This window comes from Vigna umbellata, chromosome 8 (assembly GCF_029865625.1).
Source record: "Vigna umbellata cultivar VRB3 chromosome 8, Vumbellata_1.0, whole genome shotgun sequence".
Lineage (NCBI taxonomy): Eukaryota > Viridiplantae > Streptophyta > Magnoliopsida > Fabales > Fabaceae > Vigna > Vigna umbellata.
Genome location: NC_142172.1, coordinates 39087879 through 39105122, shown reverse-complemented (window position 1 = coordinate 39105122; position 17244 = coordinate 39087879). Strand labels below are relative to the sequence as shown.

The 17244-nt window shown below is 35.0% G+C and overlaps 1 protein-coding gene and 2 long non-coding RNA genes across 4 annotated transcripts; 1 reads left to right on the top strand and 2 right to left on the bottom strand.

Moving 5' to 3' along the window:
- Positions 1 to 896: 896 nt before the first annotated feature.
- Positions 897 to 2015, bottom strand: LOC124821463 (uncharacterized). Its single transcript, XM_088096028.1, has 2 exons — positions 1262 to 2015; positions 897 to 1148 (listed from the first exon to the last, which is right to left on the bottom strand). The coding sequence occupies exon 1, from the start codon at positions 1981 to 1983 to the stop codon at positions 1279 to 1281; it is 705 nt and encodes a 234-aa protein (XP_087952154.1). The 5' UTR covers positions 1984 to 2015; the 3' UTR covers positions 897 to 1148; positions 1262 to 1278.
- Positions 2016 to 6002: 3987 nt separating this feature from the next.
- On the top strand, positions 6003 to 9037 carry LOC148194655 (uncharacterized). Its single transcript, XR_015781333.1, has 2 exons — positions 6003 to 6314; positions 8834 to 9037. It is a non-coding gene; the product is annotated as an uncharacterized LOC148194655 (long non-coding RNA).
- Positions 9038 to 9674: 637 nt separating this feature from the next.
- LOC148194654 (uncharacterized) lies at positions 9675 to 12856 on the bottom strand. 2 transcript variants are annotated; one of them, XR_015781331.1, is made up of 6 exons: positions 12712 to 12856; positions 11713 to 12048; positions 11083 to 11153; positions 10957 to 10999; positions 10663 to 10740; positions 9675 to 10231 (listed from the first exon to the last, which is right to left on the bottom strand). It is a non-coding gene; the product is annotated as an uncharacterized LOC148194654 (long non-coding RNA). The 2 variants fall into 2 exon arrangements; XR_015781332.1 differs by lacking the exon at positions 12712 to 12856 and having other exon boundaries at positions 11713 to 11737; positions 11922 to 11955.
- Positions 12857 to 17244: the final 4388 nt, after the last annotated feature.

Genomic DNA, 17244 nt, shown 5'->3' with positions numbered 1-17244 from the left:
TGAATTTCTTTGTGTATTAGCGACACTGTTCAAATATTGATTTTTAATAAATGAACCCTTGTCTTCGGACTTTGTTTTAAAATAAAGTTTTCTCCAGAAAAATAGTTGAAACAGATTTTTTATTCTCTTTCAATAAAGTTTGACGTATGCATTTATGTTTATGATTTTATCTCTCCCAATAAAGTTTATTGAGGAACTTCTATCATAATGGTTAAGGAACCCAACAATGTACTAGATTGTTCTGATGCCTTCAAAGATGTTTATTTGGTACACATGATGTAGTACTTTAGGGACAAGGAATTCACATACATAGCTAAATTTGCTGAATAATGATCTGAGACATGAGAAAATTGGCTGGGAATAAAAGACTGGAATGAAAACTTTGCTCAATCAATGTGGTTCGATCTTGAAGGCACAGAAGGGCCACTAAAAGAGATTGGGCCAGAACGCACGCAACAAAGAAGTTTGGTGGTGCTGTATCTGAGGGGATTTTGGTTTTACGTGAGATTCTGGCTTTATGTAGTACAAAAGCTCTTTATTAAAACTAATAAGATATTATAAATCTTATTTTTATTCACTAACTCATGCATAACTTAAACTTAAAACTAATTTTAACTTATATTAAATATGACGCAGAAGACGCAGACAGATTAAATTATTACACTCAGGCGAGGATTCCAGCGTTAATCACGGAGATTTTGTTCACGGATATATATATTTTCCTCACCAAAACGTTAACGTACGATGGGTATTATTTTACGTTTATTAAAAGTTCAAATTTTCCATTCAAATATGCTTCCGAACATAGCATTAGATACAATATTGGTAAACGATAATTAATTATAACCGTAAATTATTAATATAACGAGGAGTATAAAAAGGGTGAGAAACAGGGAAAAGTGAATCCCATGGGAAGGAATGATTTATTTGGTGAGGTTGATAAAGCAGACTTTGAAAATTACAAAAGATTCATACAAGTGCAGACACATGTAGAACACATGCCTTACAACTGTCTAATAATAGAAGAAAAGCATAATGACTATGGAAGTAAAGACGGTTCTTTAAACAATTGATGAACATTTATAATTCTCGGTGAATCTGCAGGCAAGAAGTGCAGCTTCCCGTCCATGGCTTTCAGATTTAAGATCCTACAGAAAACACGTATACAGTGTATGAGTCCACGTGACAGCTTACTGAGAAAAGATTTCACATACTGATGATAGAAAAGAGAAAGAAAATGTTGGAAGATGTTATTACGTACCATGTAGTGTGAAGTATCTAGTAGTGGTAAGGAGGAGGAGGGGATTTGTAGTAGTAGTGGGGTGGAGGTGGAGAATAGACTGGAGGAGGAGGAGGAGGAGGAGACTTGTACTTGTAAGGCTTCTTGTGAGGTGATGGTGGAGGAGAGTGGTAAACTGGGGAGGGGACATGGGGAGGGTAGGTGTGAACGGGAGGTGGAGGGGAGTGGTAGACTGGGTGTGGGTGAGGGTAGGGGTGTTTGTGCACCGGTGGAGGAGGGGAAGGGTATTTGTATGGCTTCTTAGGAGGAGGTGGAGGAGAGTGGTAGACTGGGTGTGGGTGAGGGTATGGCTTGTGCACTGGTGGTGGTGGAGATGGGTACTTGTATGGCGTCTTTGGTGGTGGAGGTGGTGGGGAGTGGTAGACTGGGTGTGGGTGAGGGTAAGGGTGTGGGTTAGGGTGAGGATGAGGGTGAGGGTGGGGGTGTGGATGAGGGTATGTGGGGGCTGGAGGGGGTGGTGAAGAGTACTTGTATGGCTTCTTTGGTGGTGGTGGTGGAGATGGGTAGTGGTAGGGTGGCGGTGGTGAAGGAGACGGTGGAGGTGGAGAAGGGTAGTGGTAAGGTTTCTTGGGAGGTGGAGGAGAGGAGTAGGAGTAGTGGTTGGCTGAGATTTCAGATGGGAGGCTGAAAAGGATTATGGCAAATGCAAGAGTGATAGTGGCAGAAGCCATTAGGGACCCCATTTTCCTCCAAGGGTTTTGGTTGCTCTAAAAGGACCTTCTGCATCTCCTTTTATACTTGTTTCGTTACCATTACCTCCGATCTTCACCTTAGTTAATTCTCAACTTTTTTCACTTTTAGACTCACCTTCTTGGAAACACGATCAATTATCTGCAATGCTCTGTCTTTGAACTCTTGCTTTCGTGACATTGACTTCAGATCCTTTCGCTTTTGGAATATTGATTCACTTTTCATACTTACGTGCCTTTTTTATGAATTTTTTTTTACAGATCTCTCGTCAAAATATCAACTTTTTCATAATCTATATTGTCTTTTTAATATATTCTTTCTATTATGTACGTTGTTGAAGTAAGACGGTGGTTAAATTTGGATATATTATGGCTTTGAATTAATTTTAGTCTTGTAGAAGTAAAAAAGAAAAGTAATTGAGTGCAGGGATGCCAGTCTGTATTAGTCAGAAAATGCTGACACGACCTTTATTTTTCATTTTGTGTGGCAATAAAAGACAAACAATTTGATTTAATTATTTATTGTTTCTAGCACCCAAACATCACTCGGTCCAACATGCACGATTTCTGGGTATATGTTTTCGCCAACTTTTTATTTCTTATATATTTCTTAAATTGTTTTTATTTGAAACAGTGAGATGGATTGATTGGGCTGTGTCACTTGAGAAACTTAAATAAAAATATGGACTTTTAAAATATTTTATATGGAAAATGATACTTAGACAACAGATTTTGACAACATTTCGACACAGTCCACGTGTCAGCGAATGAGAGGGCCACGTTTACAACGAAAAAAGCTGCTGCGTTCTGAGAAAATCTGATCAAACCTGCTTCAAATTTGACGTGGCGAGGACGGGCACGGGCAGCTTGCGTTTGTGCGTTTCAAATTTCAAATGGTTTTTTATCACTTGGTAGAGAGAGAAGAGGCGCGAACAACCAAAACCCCCATTTGTGTGACCTAGACGAGAGAGAAGCGCGAAAAGGGTGCACGAGCGAGAGAGAGAGAGAGAGAACGAGTCCTAGCCGGAGTGCCGTCGTGCACAGCCCGTTCCGTTTGACGGCGCCGCAGCTCCGACGTGGAACGCTGTTCGCGAAGACGGCATGGTGTTTCCTCCCTTCCGGCCCAGCGACCTAGGGAGGCGTTGAAGGTGTCGCTTCGTCCCAGGTGGTTCCGTCCCTGTCCCGGAGTGCCGCCGGAGGTTCGCCGGAGTCTCGCCGGAGTGTGGGCTGTGAGGCGGACCAAAAAGAGGGGTTTTCCGCACTGTGAGTTCCACGGACAGCTTAGGCAACCGTATCTGTTCCAACCGCCACACGTGGTCTTCACCCAAGGTTGGTTTGTTTTTGCATTTTTCACTGGAATGAAGGTTGAATACATGGATGATGTTGGAAAATGGATTGGATTTGGTTTTGTATGAAACGTCTCCCAAGTGGATGTTGTTCTGTTTCTAATGGTTATACAAGTTCTCTGCTTAATGTTACATTTTTGCTGTAATTGTGTTGGATTGGTAGTAATGGACCTAGTTGGCTTTGCTGTCAAAAAACTTCAACCCAATCACCCACTTCATTCGGGTTTCGTAGCAGTAATGTTGGTTTAGGGTTTACAAGTATGTCAAATGAGGGAAAACAAACAAGCCACCCCAAAATAACAGTCATGGACGTAGTTGGCCTTCGTGTGCAAAAAGTGAAACCCAGGTACCCAGTTATTATGCCTAAGGTACCAGTCCTGTTCCTGTAGCATGAGTGTTTGAAAATGTTGTATTGTGTGGCACGAATTACATGAAATAATGTTAACATGAGTGTTCCCAGATTACTCAGAAGTAGATAAAACGAGGGTAAACAAACAAGCCACCCCAAAATAACAGTCATGGACGTAGTTGGCGTTCGTGTGCAAAAAGTGGAACCCAGGTACCCAGTTATTATGCCTAAGGTACCAGTCCTGTTCCTGTAGCGTGAGTGTTTGAAAATGTTTTGTGTGGCACGAATTATATGAAATAATGTTAACATGAGTGTTCCCAGATTACTGAGAAGTAGTTAAAATGAGGGAAAACAAACAAGGTACCCCAAAATCAGAGTGATGGACGTTGTTGGCCTTGGTGTGCAAAAACTGGAACCCAGGTACCCAGTTATTATGCCTAAGGTACCAGTCCTGTTCCTGTACCGTGAGTGTTTGAAAATGTTGTTTTGTGTGCCACGAATTATATGAAATAATGTTAACATGAGTGTTCCCAGATTACTGAGAAGTAGATAAAATGAGGGAAAACAAACAAGCCACACCAAAATAAGAGTGATGGACGTAGTTGGCCTTGGTGTGCAAAAATTGGCACCCAGGTACCCACTTATTTTCCCTAAGGTACCAGTTCTGTTCCTGTGCCATTAGTGTTAGAAAATGTTGTTTTATGTGGCACGAATATGTTAAAAAAATGTTAAGAAATTGTTCCCAGATTACTTAGAAGTAGATAAAATGAGGGAAAACAAAGAAGACACCCCAAAATGAGAGTGATGGACGTAGTTGGCCTTGGTGTGCAAAAACTAGCACCCAGGTACCCACTTATTTTGCCTAAGGTACCAGTTCTGTTCCTGTGTCATTAGTGTTAGAAAATGTTGTTTTATGTGGCATGATTTATATGAATTAGTAAATGACTAATATTTTTTTGTTCTCTTTTTTTTCGTGGTTTAACAAATGCTGACAATGTTTGTTATGATTTCCAATTTGTTGTTTTAGTTGATTGTGTTGGTGTAGTGTTATTATACATTGAATTCTGTGTTATTTTGATTTGGGGATTACTGTCATGTTGGTCACCTCCTGTCTAGTTCAAATATCTGGCATTTCGTAAAGAGAGTTTAAATTAAATTCATTGTGCTTGAATATGAATACTATGTATTAAGTTTCCGTTTTCTGTTCATTCACACCCCATCCGTCTAGCAGTTCCAGCAGCACGCCCATGAGAAGCTTGGGAGCTGCAACGTTGGAAGCATTCACGTCCAGCTGCATCAAACAGCAGCAACGACAACACACACCGTCTTCAAGTCCAGCCGAATTGGATGCACATGTTGAGATGGGAGAGAAGTGGAAAGCTGACACAGACCTTGTTTATTCCAGCATGGGCAACGATGGTGTGCAGAACATGCAGAAGTGTAAACAAAATGGAGGGCCCCACATGGCTTTATCTGACAGAGAAGCAAAAGAGTGATGGAAGAAATTCATTAAAGGTTGCTAATGGGAGACAACAACATGGCAACCTGGCTGGAAACGCACGAGGCAGCACCAGAACGAGACTTGAGAATTTGGCTTTAAAAGAGTGAGAGGCCGTGAGTGAGAGGGTTACGCTTGGGAGGAGGCTCTCGGTTCTTCTCCTCCAAGTTCAGTAGATTAGTTTTGAACTCCAGATAATGTAATGTAGTGAGATTGTTGTATGAGAGTAGAGGTGCCGTGAGGTGCTGTGAGGGTCATAGGGAGTTCCAGCCGAGGAGAAGTCACGGCAGTAGGAGCTGTTGGTGATTGGCACAGTAGACGTTTACCATTTTGAGGTGTACGGTTCGAATTTAATTTTCTGTATTGTAATGAATTTTAATTTGAATGAACAATGTCATTTAATTTCCTGTTACTGAATTGTCAATTTTATTCTACTGATGCGATTAAATTTCTTCTGAAATCTGATCTGTGTTGTTGTGTGTCCGAGCGTCCAAATGAATGACCGAGCGTTCAAATGAAGAGTGTAAGACCCAAAATAATTACGATCAATATTATTTTGTTTATATATAATTTAGTTGTAAGAATCTCTTGTTGTGTGACAATATTCATAAAATCGTGTGTTATTATAGGATTATATTAGTTTAATTATTCGGCTATATTACATAGTAATGTTCAAAGTTCACAATGACATCCGAATAATTTATACCACTTGATTGAATATCTAAAAATTCGATTTTTTTTAAATTGAATATTCAAATAAGACATAACACAGAGACATCCAAACTTATAAACTTTCATTATTGATGCAAAACAATTTCTCCTTTCCCCACACACAGTAGGTAGTCTACTTTCCATCGTAGAGTTGAAATGTCTTTTGGCTTCATTATCAAATTTTCTTCGAGGCTATAAAGAAGCTACTTCAATAGGTTCCCTCTTTTGAAACCATCCGACATCGTAGGCTGCTGAGGACAAGCATAAAAACCTATCTTCCTCTTCACTGAAATGATAACAAAAGTACTAAGTAAATTAGGGAGAATCGTGAGGTTGAGTGGGGTTTCTTGGTTGAAGAAGAAAGGAGAATAGTTGGGGACTTAGAACACTCTGAAATTTCAAGATCTTTGCTGGAAAAGAGGTAGGGGCAGCTAAACCATCTCTTAGATATTACAATTTCATATTTCATGATCATGAATCTAAGCATATTGGAATTTATTAACAATAGCTATCTGTCTACTTTTGTGAATCTTAGTTTCCTATTGTTTTCTATTTTTCGAGTTACCTCAGTAAACTGTCCAATTCTACTTCCTTTACCGTTAGATGTAGCTAAATATTTGATATATGGGATATAAGACATATTAAATTGCTTTGACCGTTCGGATTATTATTTTATCATCTGTAGTTAGAGAATTAAATCCCGCATGTTGGATCAATTTGATGACTGCTTTATTTCTGCTACTAAGTCTCTACGGTAAAACATACATTCCCACCTAGTGAACCGTTAGATCGACCTTAAATTTTGATATATGGACCATAAGATATATTATTTTGCCTTGACCGTTCGGATCGTTATTTTGAGGCCTGTACTTAGAGGAATAAGTCTCGCATGATGGAATAAGTTAATAATCACCTTATTTTCTGCTACTAAGTTCCCTCAGGAAAACATAAATTCTTGTCAATTTAACCGTCGGATGGATCTGAAATTTTGATATGAGGTTCCTAAGACATAGATTTTGAATTTGACCGTTTGGATTATCAATCAAAGTTATAAAGTAATAGATATAGATTTCGAATTTTGAGGTAGCCAATTTTTCCAGCATGGTTTTATGCCTGGACCATCTAAGGAGAAATTAAGAGTTTCATCTCATCAACCGTGAGATTGATTTGAAATTTTTACTATAGGTTGTAGACATGTATAGGTAGGGAAGCTAAACCATTTTCTTTACTTCAACATGCATGATAGTGTAATTTCTTCACATGTAATTATAGTTTACCTCATGAACTTGGTTGAAATACACATCTTGACTTTGAAAGTGTGAACTAGATTATATTGAATGAATGATATAGCTTGATAGAAGTGTTGTTGACTTCAAAATGTGAAAGAAGAAAGAGATCTTGATTCTCAATATGTTGTATGCTGCAAATTCCTTTTTCTCTCTGTAATTGAGGTGTTGTGGGATACTCACGGTAAGCTTAAAAAAAAAAATAAGTGAAGGAAATTGTTTTCCTTTGAATTATTGATCCTCTCCTTTTCAATGAGTCATATCTTAATTTTAAATTATTTCCTTATAAAACTTGATTGTGTTTTTCTTTAAAATTTGACCTTTCTAACTTTGGATGACCAAACATTACGTAAATGTTCAGAAGAAGATAGGTATGGGAATGAATTTTTAATTCCCTTTTAATTAAACATGTCCAACCTTATCTCTCAATGTAGAAAATTTTGTAAGTTGTCAAAAGATGTGGGTCCTTAAGTGTAGAGTATAATACTCATTCAATTAGTAAAAATAGAATTGAGTTGCTAACTCATTCTGTAACGTAAACCATATGTTCAATCTTAATTAGAAGCTTGAATTAAAGAGAGATTGAAAGTAAACTCACCTTAGAAGATTAGAGAAACATCAATTTTGAAAATTTCACTGCAGTTAGTACAATGGTCCAAAAATTATGAATTTGGTGTCCAATGAAAGTTCTTTCAATCTAGATTCCAAACCGAAAAGAATCATCTCATTTGGAGTTATGTAAATAGAGTTATTACCAAAATAGTCAGCCAAGGTCATTGCTGAAACTACAGAAAAACGTAATTAAAATGTTGATGTTAAATATTTTACTGCAGCTAACCTTAAAACCCAAAAATTTCGATTTTGGTGTCCTATGAAAGATATTTGAATATAGAATCCAACAAAACAAGAATCAACTCATTTGGAGTTCTGTAGAAAGAGTTATGAGTAAAACACTGAGTAAAGGTCAGAATTTATAACAAACAGTCTTGAACAAGATTTTTGGATTTATCTTAAATTGTCATTTGGATAGTTTCGTAAGGTATTTAAAATAGTCTTGGATGATTATTTAGTTTCATATGGGGAAGATTTATGCTTATTCTCGGTAGTTAAAAGAAAGGAAATTTCCTTTTTGCCTGAGTAAGGCGATAGGAGGATTCGAGTCCTGTTATTTTCCTCTTACGAGGGAATATGGATGTCTTACCTTAAGTTTCTCTCTCGTGCTGAGTATTGTGCTTGGTGAATAGATGTTAATCACCAAAGTTTTTACTCGTAAGACCTTGAAGAACAAGGAAGATATGTCCGAAGTTGCGGGTGAAGGACAACTCTTATCCGCGGTTCATATGAGGAACCGGTGTTGATGAAGGATAGAGCCGAGATAGGTTCAATATCTGCGTGTGAAGGGCCAGTGTCCATTAGCTTTGTGTGAAGGATAATAAGTCTATTATTCATGTGTAAGGAATGGAAAAAGAAGTGAGACTTGTGAACATTTATTTGTATACGATATAATATCAGGAGATAACATTTAATGTTACTATTTGATATTTGAGCTATGAAAATAAGTTTATTTATAATGTATATCTATTTGTAATTGGTTAGCTCACCCTATTTATGTGTCTACGATGATTGTATAACTCGTAACGTTATACGAGAGTAGATGATGTTTCAGGTAAAGTTGAAGAAGTTTAGTGCGAGGATGCGATGGGAAAACCTCTATGGGATTTTAGAACATGTATTTTAAATTGTGAAATGTGTGGTTTGTAATTTTAAAGAGTTTTAATATTTAGTTTGTACTTCAATAAATACTCTTGAAACTTTGGCGATATTATTGTGTAATAATATTAAGTGTTGTGACTTCAAATGTGAATCAATGCTTTGTTTTTTAAAAAAAAAAAAAAAAAAAAATTACTGTAATACTCAAAAAAAGGGGTGTTACAAAGAGCGAACGCTCATTAAACAATATAACCGAACGCTCACTAACACATTACATGACCGAACGCTTCACATAACATGACCGAACGTTCACTAACACATAACATGACCGGACGTTCATATGAAGACCGAACGTTCATTAAAACATTATGACCGAACGGTTGACTCTCTGTATGAGCGAACGTCCTAAAGGTATGCATGGACGAACGTTGGAATAAGTACGAATGGTGGAGGACGAACGTTCGTGAAAGTTAAAGGACGAACGGTTGCATGCACAGTTGATGGCGAACGGTCGCGTACGATACAGGAAGAACGTTTGAAAGGGGAGAAAACGAACGCGCACGGTGCAGGACGAACGCTAATAGCCACGAACGGTCCGAAAGGCAGAGGACGAACGGTCCGAAATCGACCAACTAAAACGTTCGTTCCTAAAATTACAATCAAGGACGAACGCTCTTTTTTTTTTTTTTTTTAATTTTTATTTGACACTCATGATGAAAATAAAATAAAATCTATTGGTCAATCCGGACGAAATTGGGTGTTGACACTAGTCTATACTGCATTAATTCAAATCATCAATAACTCGTTAAATGGATTTAGAATCTTAAACAAAAGATGAACATTGGGGCACCTATTGCTGCACCAAATTCAATAAACTGGCCGTAAAAGGTTTTCATATGACGCTACAAAAGCGTACATTAACATAATTACAATTTGCTTCTTAGGAGGACCACGAAAGTCACTATTGACTCGGTGTTCAAGAATCCATATAACAATTCCAATCACAAAAAATGAGACAGTCGTAGCACACCACATATCTGCTGTAAATGGTTGATAGGACGAGCGTCCTATGCGCGCTGGACGAGCGTCCCCTCTGGGCGACAAGCGTCTGGGCGAGCGTTCTCCGCTAGCTGGCCGAACGATCTCCGCTCTCTGGACGAGCGTCCACTTTCTGGACGAGCGTCCTCTTCGCGCTGGACGAGCCTTCTCTGAGCGCTGGCCGAGCGTCCTCTGCGCTGCGCGCTGGACGACCGTCCTGGCTTGCTGTTGGATGGGCGTTCTCTTCTCGATGCTGACAGCCAAATGATGCGCTCCAAGTCTTTGACAGTATCCAATCCTTATTCTACTTCGAAATAAACAAACAAAAGCATCAAAAAATATTTAAACAGTCAAAATTATACTTATATCAACAATTATATACTTTTCATGAGAATTAACACTAAAACTTACTCAAAAGCACAACAATTTAAGCAACAAAAACAAGTAAAATTTACACCTATCACTCCTCTCAGCCAAAGGTGTTAATTATACAACTAATCACCCTGCATGTTTTTATGCCACCAAAGATCTATAAATTGACGTACACATATCACATCTCTTGATATAGTTTCCAACAAAAAATATCACAAATCAAAATTAAATTTTAACAAACAACTAAACACACATCCAAATCCACATCTATGTTTGGCACCACTTACTGTAAACAAAGGCTAAAAGATTTCAGGATAAAAATTGACAAACCACACGAAAAGATGATAAAGGAATGTGTTGTACCATTGTCCTGATGCTGCAGAGCAATAAAGCCTGGTATTTGGATCATAATAATAGCCCAAACTGCTGCTATAATAGTACCTGGACCATCAAATATTGATGTCAGAACAAGCTTATAACAGCTCTTTTTGGTAACAGAATTCATTAGAAGAAGAAGTGGGTACAAACCCTCAACTTTTGCCACCTCCTTAATACCATAATGATTTTTTTTTTGGTTTTGAAATTTACAACAAAGATAAATAATGTCATGTATATCAGACTATTTCCCAAAATTTACATGGAAGAGAAGAGCCATACCCAGAAGATTCATCATACACATAATCATTTTGCAATGCTCCACCTGAAAGAAAAGTAGAACAATGTTAAGTAAATACTAATCAAATAAAAATCAGTAACAAAGACTTTGGAGGCCAATTTACCTACCCTCAGTGCCAGAATTTATGGCGTCCGATGAAGATTGACTAACTGTATTATTTTCATCTGTAGATGGCTTACTGTTATCATCCTCGTCAGCAAACATATCATAATCACCTTCACCAGTGCTAGAGGCTTCTCCACTAGCCAAATGTTGATTTGATGGACCTTCTTTTGCCCGGGCTAACTTCTCATATCCTTCTGAAAAGGGGAGAATGTAGAAGGCATAAGCATTAAGCAGTTAATACCACGAAACTGGCACCCTTCACTCGTTCTCATAAACCTAAATATCGACAACATCATAGAAAGAAGAAAGAAGAGCCAAGGAAAAATTGACAATTAATAACCTGCCCCAAAATCCAACACTTAACTAATATGGAGGCCCAAAGATAGTTTCTCCAAACACTAAGAATAACCAAACACCATGTATGATATTGATAATAAAACAATAAATTCTATCTTGCATCATGACCATAATAACAACATAAGTTGAATAGTATTATAATAGTAAAACCAAGTAGTTAAATCAAATAAATTATAAAATCAAACAGCATATTACATCATGTTGTTAACAATGTAAACATAATGAAACAACAAAACATAATATAAGTAGAATAAAGCATAGTGTATAACACTAACCCGCTTCACGATCAAAAACCTCTCACTTTTCATGATAAACATATGCGAAAAAGGTCAAGGAGCCAAAGTTAAGCATAATGTAGGCATAGCAACTAAAGATACAGTGAATCAAAACAAGTCGCATGACATAGAGTCTCATCAGCCTATCTAAATGATTACATGTTTACACAATGCATAATATCTACAAAGCCCGGAGGGATTAACTCAACTGTATTCACCATTCTCCATCAGCTTCATAGCATCCTGAGTTAGCTGGTCAAATACAACCTTAGTCTCAGCAGACATTTTTGCCTTTCTGTCACTGTTACCTTTTAGCCTTCTCAAGGCTTGCAAAACCTATTGGAAGAATATCGGTTAATACTGCCCAACTAATGAACCTCAAAAAACTCTTAACGAAGTAGATATATGATATATAATTCCAGCCTAGTCAAGTATAAAGATTTACAAGATATAAAGAGAACATGTAAATGAACATGATATAAAATTAATAATTGCAGTTAGATACAAGCCAAATATAACTTTAAATATTGTTTCTTATATTTTTATCTTTATGAACACCATTAATCCTTTATTTTGAAAAAATGGCAATTAACAGGCTTTCTCTGATAACGGTTTAGGGTTGCCATACTCAACTCAAGTTAAAAGTAAATTTGCATACGCAACTATGGAGTCAACAGCAGATTCGGGTTCTCTTATTTTCTGTATTTATTTGTTCCAACTTGAAAAGCACAATGTCAAAATTACACATTCCTTACACGTTCAGATTTGAGAGTAAAATATTTTTAACTGGATAATATTTTTTAAGGATATGAACTACCCTTAGCAAGAAATTCCACAACTCCTTGGCCACATAAAAAACCAATGATTGCCTAAACAAATGGATGATCTACAACTACTCTGGAGTGAATTGGAAAATAAATATTGTATTTTACAATGATACTTCAGTAGAACAAAGAAATAAAAAATCAGAAAATTAAGAATGATAAAATACATACATACCGTTTCCCCAAGTTCAAGAACATTTGCAATCCGCCTCTTCATGACGGCAATATCTTTAGAAGAAAGGTCCGGCGGCACTCCGGGACAGGGACGGAAGCAGCTGGGACGAAGCGACACCTTCAACGCCTCCCTAAGTTGCTGGGCCGGAACGAACGGAACACGATGCCGTGTTCGCTTCGACCGGTCGACGTCGGACCTGCGGCGCCCCTGAAACGGAACGGGCTGGAGGCGTTCGATCTCTCCGACACGGCCTTCGACAGTGAACGGCGGCACTCCGGCAAGGACTCGGTCTCTCTCTCTGTTCGCTAGTGAACCCTTTCTCCAACTCTCTCGTCTAGGTCACACAAGTGGGTTTCTGTTGTTCGCGCTTCTCTGTCTACGAAGGTCGAATACCATTTGAAATTTGAAACGCACAAACGCAAGCTGCCCGTGCCCGTCCTCGCCACGTCAAATTTGAAGCAGGTTTGATCAGATTTTCTCAGAACGCAGCAGCTTTTTTCGTTGTAAACGTGGCCCTCTCATTCGCTGACACGTGGGCTGTGTCGAAATGTTGTCAAAATCTGTTGTCTAAGTATCATTTTCCTTAATTTTAGTCTTGTAGAAGTAAAAAAGAAAAGTAATTGAGTGCAGGGATGCCAGTCTGTATTAGTCAGAAAATGCTGACACGACCTTTATTTTTCATTTTGTGTGGCAATAAAGACAAACAATTTGATTTAATTATTTATTGTTTCTAGCACCCAAACATCACTCGGTCCAACATGCACGATTTCTGGGTATATGTTTTCGCCAACTTTTTATTTCTTATATATTTCTTAAATTGTTTTTATTTGAAACAGTGAGATGGATTGATTGGGCTGTGTCACTTGAGAAACTTAAATAAAAATATGGAGTTTTAAAATATTTTATAAAATTATTTTTTTAACTTGCTTTCCATCTTCATGCATAATTTCAGAATCTTGTACTTGTCTAAAGTGGTACTACATGGTATAGAGGCACACAAAAACTACCTATTTTTCATCCCTCCCTGTTATCAATTGAGTATTTATTTAAACTATTTCCGCTAAAAAAACTATAATAAGTTTAATCTTTACATGTTTTAATGATTTCAGAATTTTGTATGATTTAATAAATATTTTTAGAAAAAGTAAAATAAGAAACCCAAACATTTTTGTAGGCTAAACTTCTTTAGACAACTTTACAAAAAAAAAAATTATATATATACAAAAAAAAAGTTTTTAAAAATGTACAAACTAATTTGAAGGAACTCGTTTTAGTTTTTCCCTGAACATGGTAAGAAATTTGTTAAACAATTCCTAAGTACTTTTTTTAATCCATAGATTGTTAATTCACGGTTTGACAAGAAAAAAACATATCAGAAACGAATTTGTACGTTACATTTATATAATTTTTCACAATGAGAACGAAAAGAGAAATAGAAAAAAGAATAATATAATTTCAACTATATATTATCACACAATTTAACTCCTAATAACATGCTTAAAGAATCGATACGTTTATGAATTGTAATATGGATGAATATTTTCAGTTTGTTAATATCAGCAAATTAATTAATTATTATTTTGGTATAAGGTTTTTCATATTAATTTTAATATTCGTAATCCTTAAAACGGTTGTGGACTTTGGTAATATGGATATTTCTTCTATTATCATTTATTGTATATCTAAACTTACCTAAATTACTTAAGTTTGCCACACAAGCCACTTACTGCTACTGGGACTTGTCACTTGATATTAATTTTATTAAGAGTTTCTATTAGCAAGTACTTGTCATATTTAAGATATTTATACAATTTTATATTTGACATGAACAATCCTTTTTACTTTTAAATTATTTAAAATTATAGTAACACTTGTTGATATAAATCCATAAAACGCCACTACATAATTCCTAAACACTTGGTTTTAAACACGCACAATAAATAAACATATCCTAATTTGTATCTTTAATAGCCAATCTTTTATATAAAAATATACAAACTTGCGTTTATTACGAGGAGAACAAAAATTAAATTGTTTAAAATTTGACCAAAGTTCAATCTAGAAGTTAATTATGTAAAAAAATAAACATAAAAACTAAGCTAAATTTTAAATCAATTTTAAAAATAAACATAAAAGCTTAGAATAAGATTCCACAATTTTAAATCAATCTCACCCAAATTTTCTATTATTGGCCAAGTGGAAGTTCTTAAAATGTGCATTTTTATTTATTTATTTCTTGACATTGTGAATTATTCAATAGAAATGGTATTTTATGCTCCATTCCCGAAAGCACCAATTCACGTGCCATTGTTATGCATTTCTACCTATAACAGCTTACTGGAGTAGGCCAAGACTCATGAGTTATCCAATGTAATCACTGTTTTCTATTTTTCTCTTTATTAGGGAACTTCACAAGTTTTTACTAAATGTAATTAAATTAATTTTAAACTTATTTAATTGAAAAACGTTTGATAATAATCTTATCATTTCTTGCTTTTATTTAGGTAAAATATATATTTTTCTTTAATTCTTGGTCAAAACTATAGTCTCCTTTGAAAGTTTAAACTAATTTTGATATTTCATTTTAGATATGTTTCTAAATTAATATCAATAAAATATATATTAAAAATATAAACAATTTAAATACTACATCAGCCAAATTTCGCTAAAAAAAATTAAATCTACATATTTTAAAATTAAAAAAGAAAATGAAATTAAAAGTTTTAAAGAAAAATTAATTTTAATTTTTACCAAAAACAAAAATATATTTGATTATTTTATTTATAATAATAATATAATTAAGAAGAGTGTAAAGGTTTACCAAGTACACACGCATTTGAGAAAATATTTAACATATTAATAAGATTAAATTATGGTGCAATGACAAAACATTGGTCAGATCTACCTATCTATATACCTAGCCAACTTGATAAAATATTTAATCTATATTTACAATTTTTTCTTTTATCTTCATCCATGAATTAAATTTTAATGATTCCAAAAAATAAATTATTAATAGTTAAAGTAAGTTTATATTACAGTTAAAATTACTTACTGTGAATATAAAAATACATCTTATATATTTAAAAATATTTATTTGTTATAAAGTTTACTTACTATATTTTTTATTTTCCAATGCAAATTATAATTGTAAATTCATTTATATAGGAAAAATATTTTCTGTTATAGTTTCTACTTATTATAGAACAAAAAGTAAATATTTAATTGTGCAAAATAGACACGTGAAATTGCTGAACTTTCCCATTTATAAAGTGGTAATGCATGTGCATTTGTTCAGTCTGATGATCAGGGTAGGTTCTAGCTAAACGTCACATCTTACTGACAACCAAGTTTGATTGAGGAATATTATAATATAGTCACCTCTGAATTATTAAAATATTATGTATATATAATAATTTTTTAACTCTCTTTTTCCAAATTCTTATTGAGTTAAAACTAATAATTTCTTATTTGTTTGAATCAAGAGTGAAACGAAATAAATAAATAAAAGTTAAATTATTTTTATTAAAAGAAGTAAAAATAAATATAATTAATGTAATAAAATCAAATTTTGGTGCATAGATTTTAAAAAATGTGAAATTATTTGTTTTAAAGTAACTTCATGTAAAAGTAATTTGAAAATATAAATTAGAGTTAAATAAAAGTTTAAACTAAAATAAAAATGTTATAGAATCAAAATTCATATTAGAAACAATAAAGTAAAATAAATTATTTTAAAATATAAAAAGTAAAACAATTAATTGTATTTTATTTATTATTTCAGTATTTTTTATGTTACTTATTTATTTTTTTATGGTATCGAAAACAAATATATTAATAAAACATTAAGTTATTTTATTTTGATTTATTATTTTAATATTATTTATTCTAAATATTATTTTTTATAATATATGCTGTTATGTAGTAAGGATATTTATGTAATAACATAAATATCTTAGATATTTTAGACAGTTAAAATATCAGTCAAAGCCACTAACCACACTTTTAGGTAAGGTGGTTATTATTATTTTGCTTATAAATACAGTGACAGGACCCAAGTCCAGGTACGTTCTCTTTATGCTCTAGAGATCCTGAATAATATTTCAGAGCAGTATCCAATTGCTCTCTTCTGAGCTTCAGCCCCATAACTCATATCTGACTTGAGCGTCGGAGTATCTTTGCAGGTACCTCCCTCTCCTTTGACGAACATGAAGAACAACAATTGAAGAAATGCAAGCATCCCAGACAGCAGAACACGCGTCCTAGACAGCCAGGAGCAACGCAGGAAAATGTACACCGAAACATTTTGGCGCCCACCGTGGGGCCGAATGGCATCCCACTGAAACTGCAAGGAACGAAGACCAGCGTTCAATCTTTACATCATTGCTTCGGAGGAACATTAGGAATTTTCAGTAAAGCGAAAAATACATCATATGGTGATCTCTATGTGGAAGTTCATCAACAAGATAAGTATTATATACTGACGCACTTCTTTTATATTATAATAATATAATATATAATCTCACCCTCCCA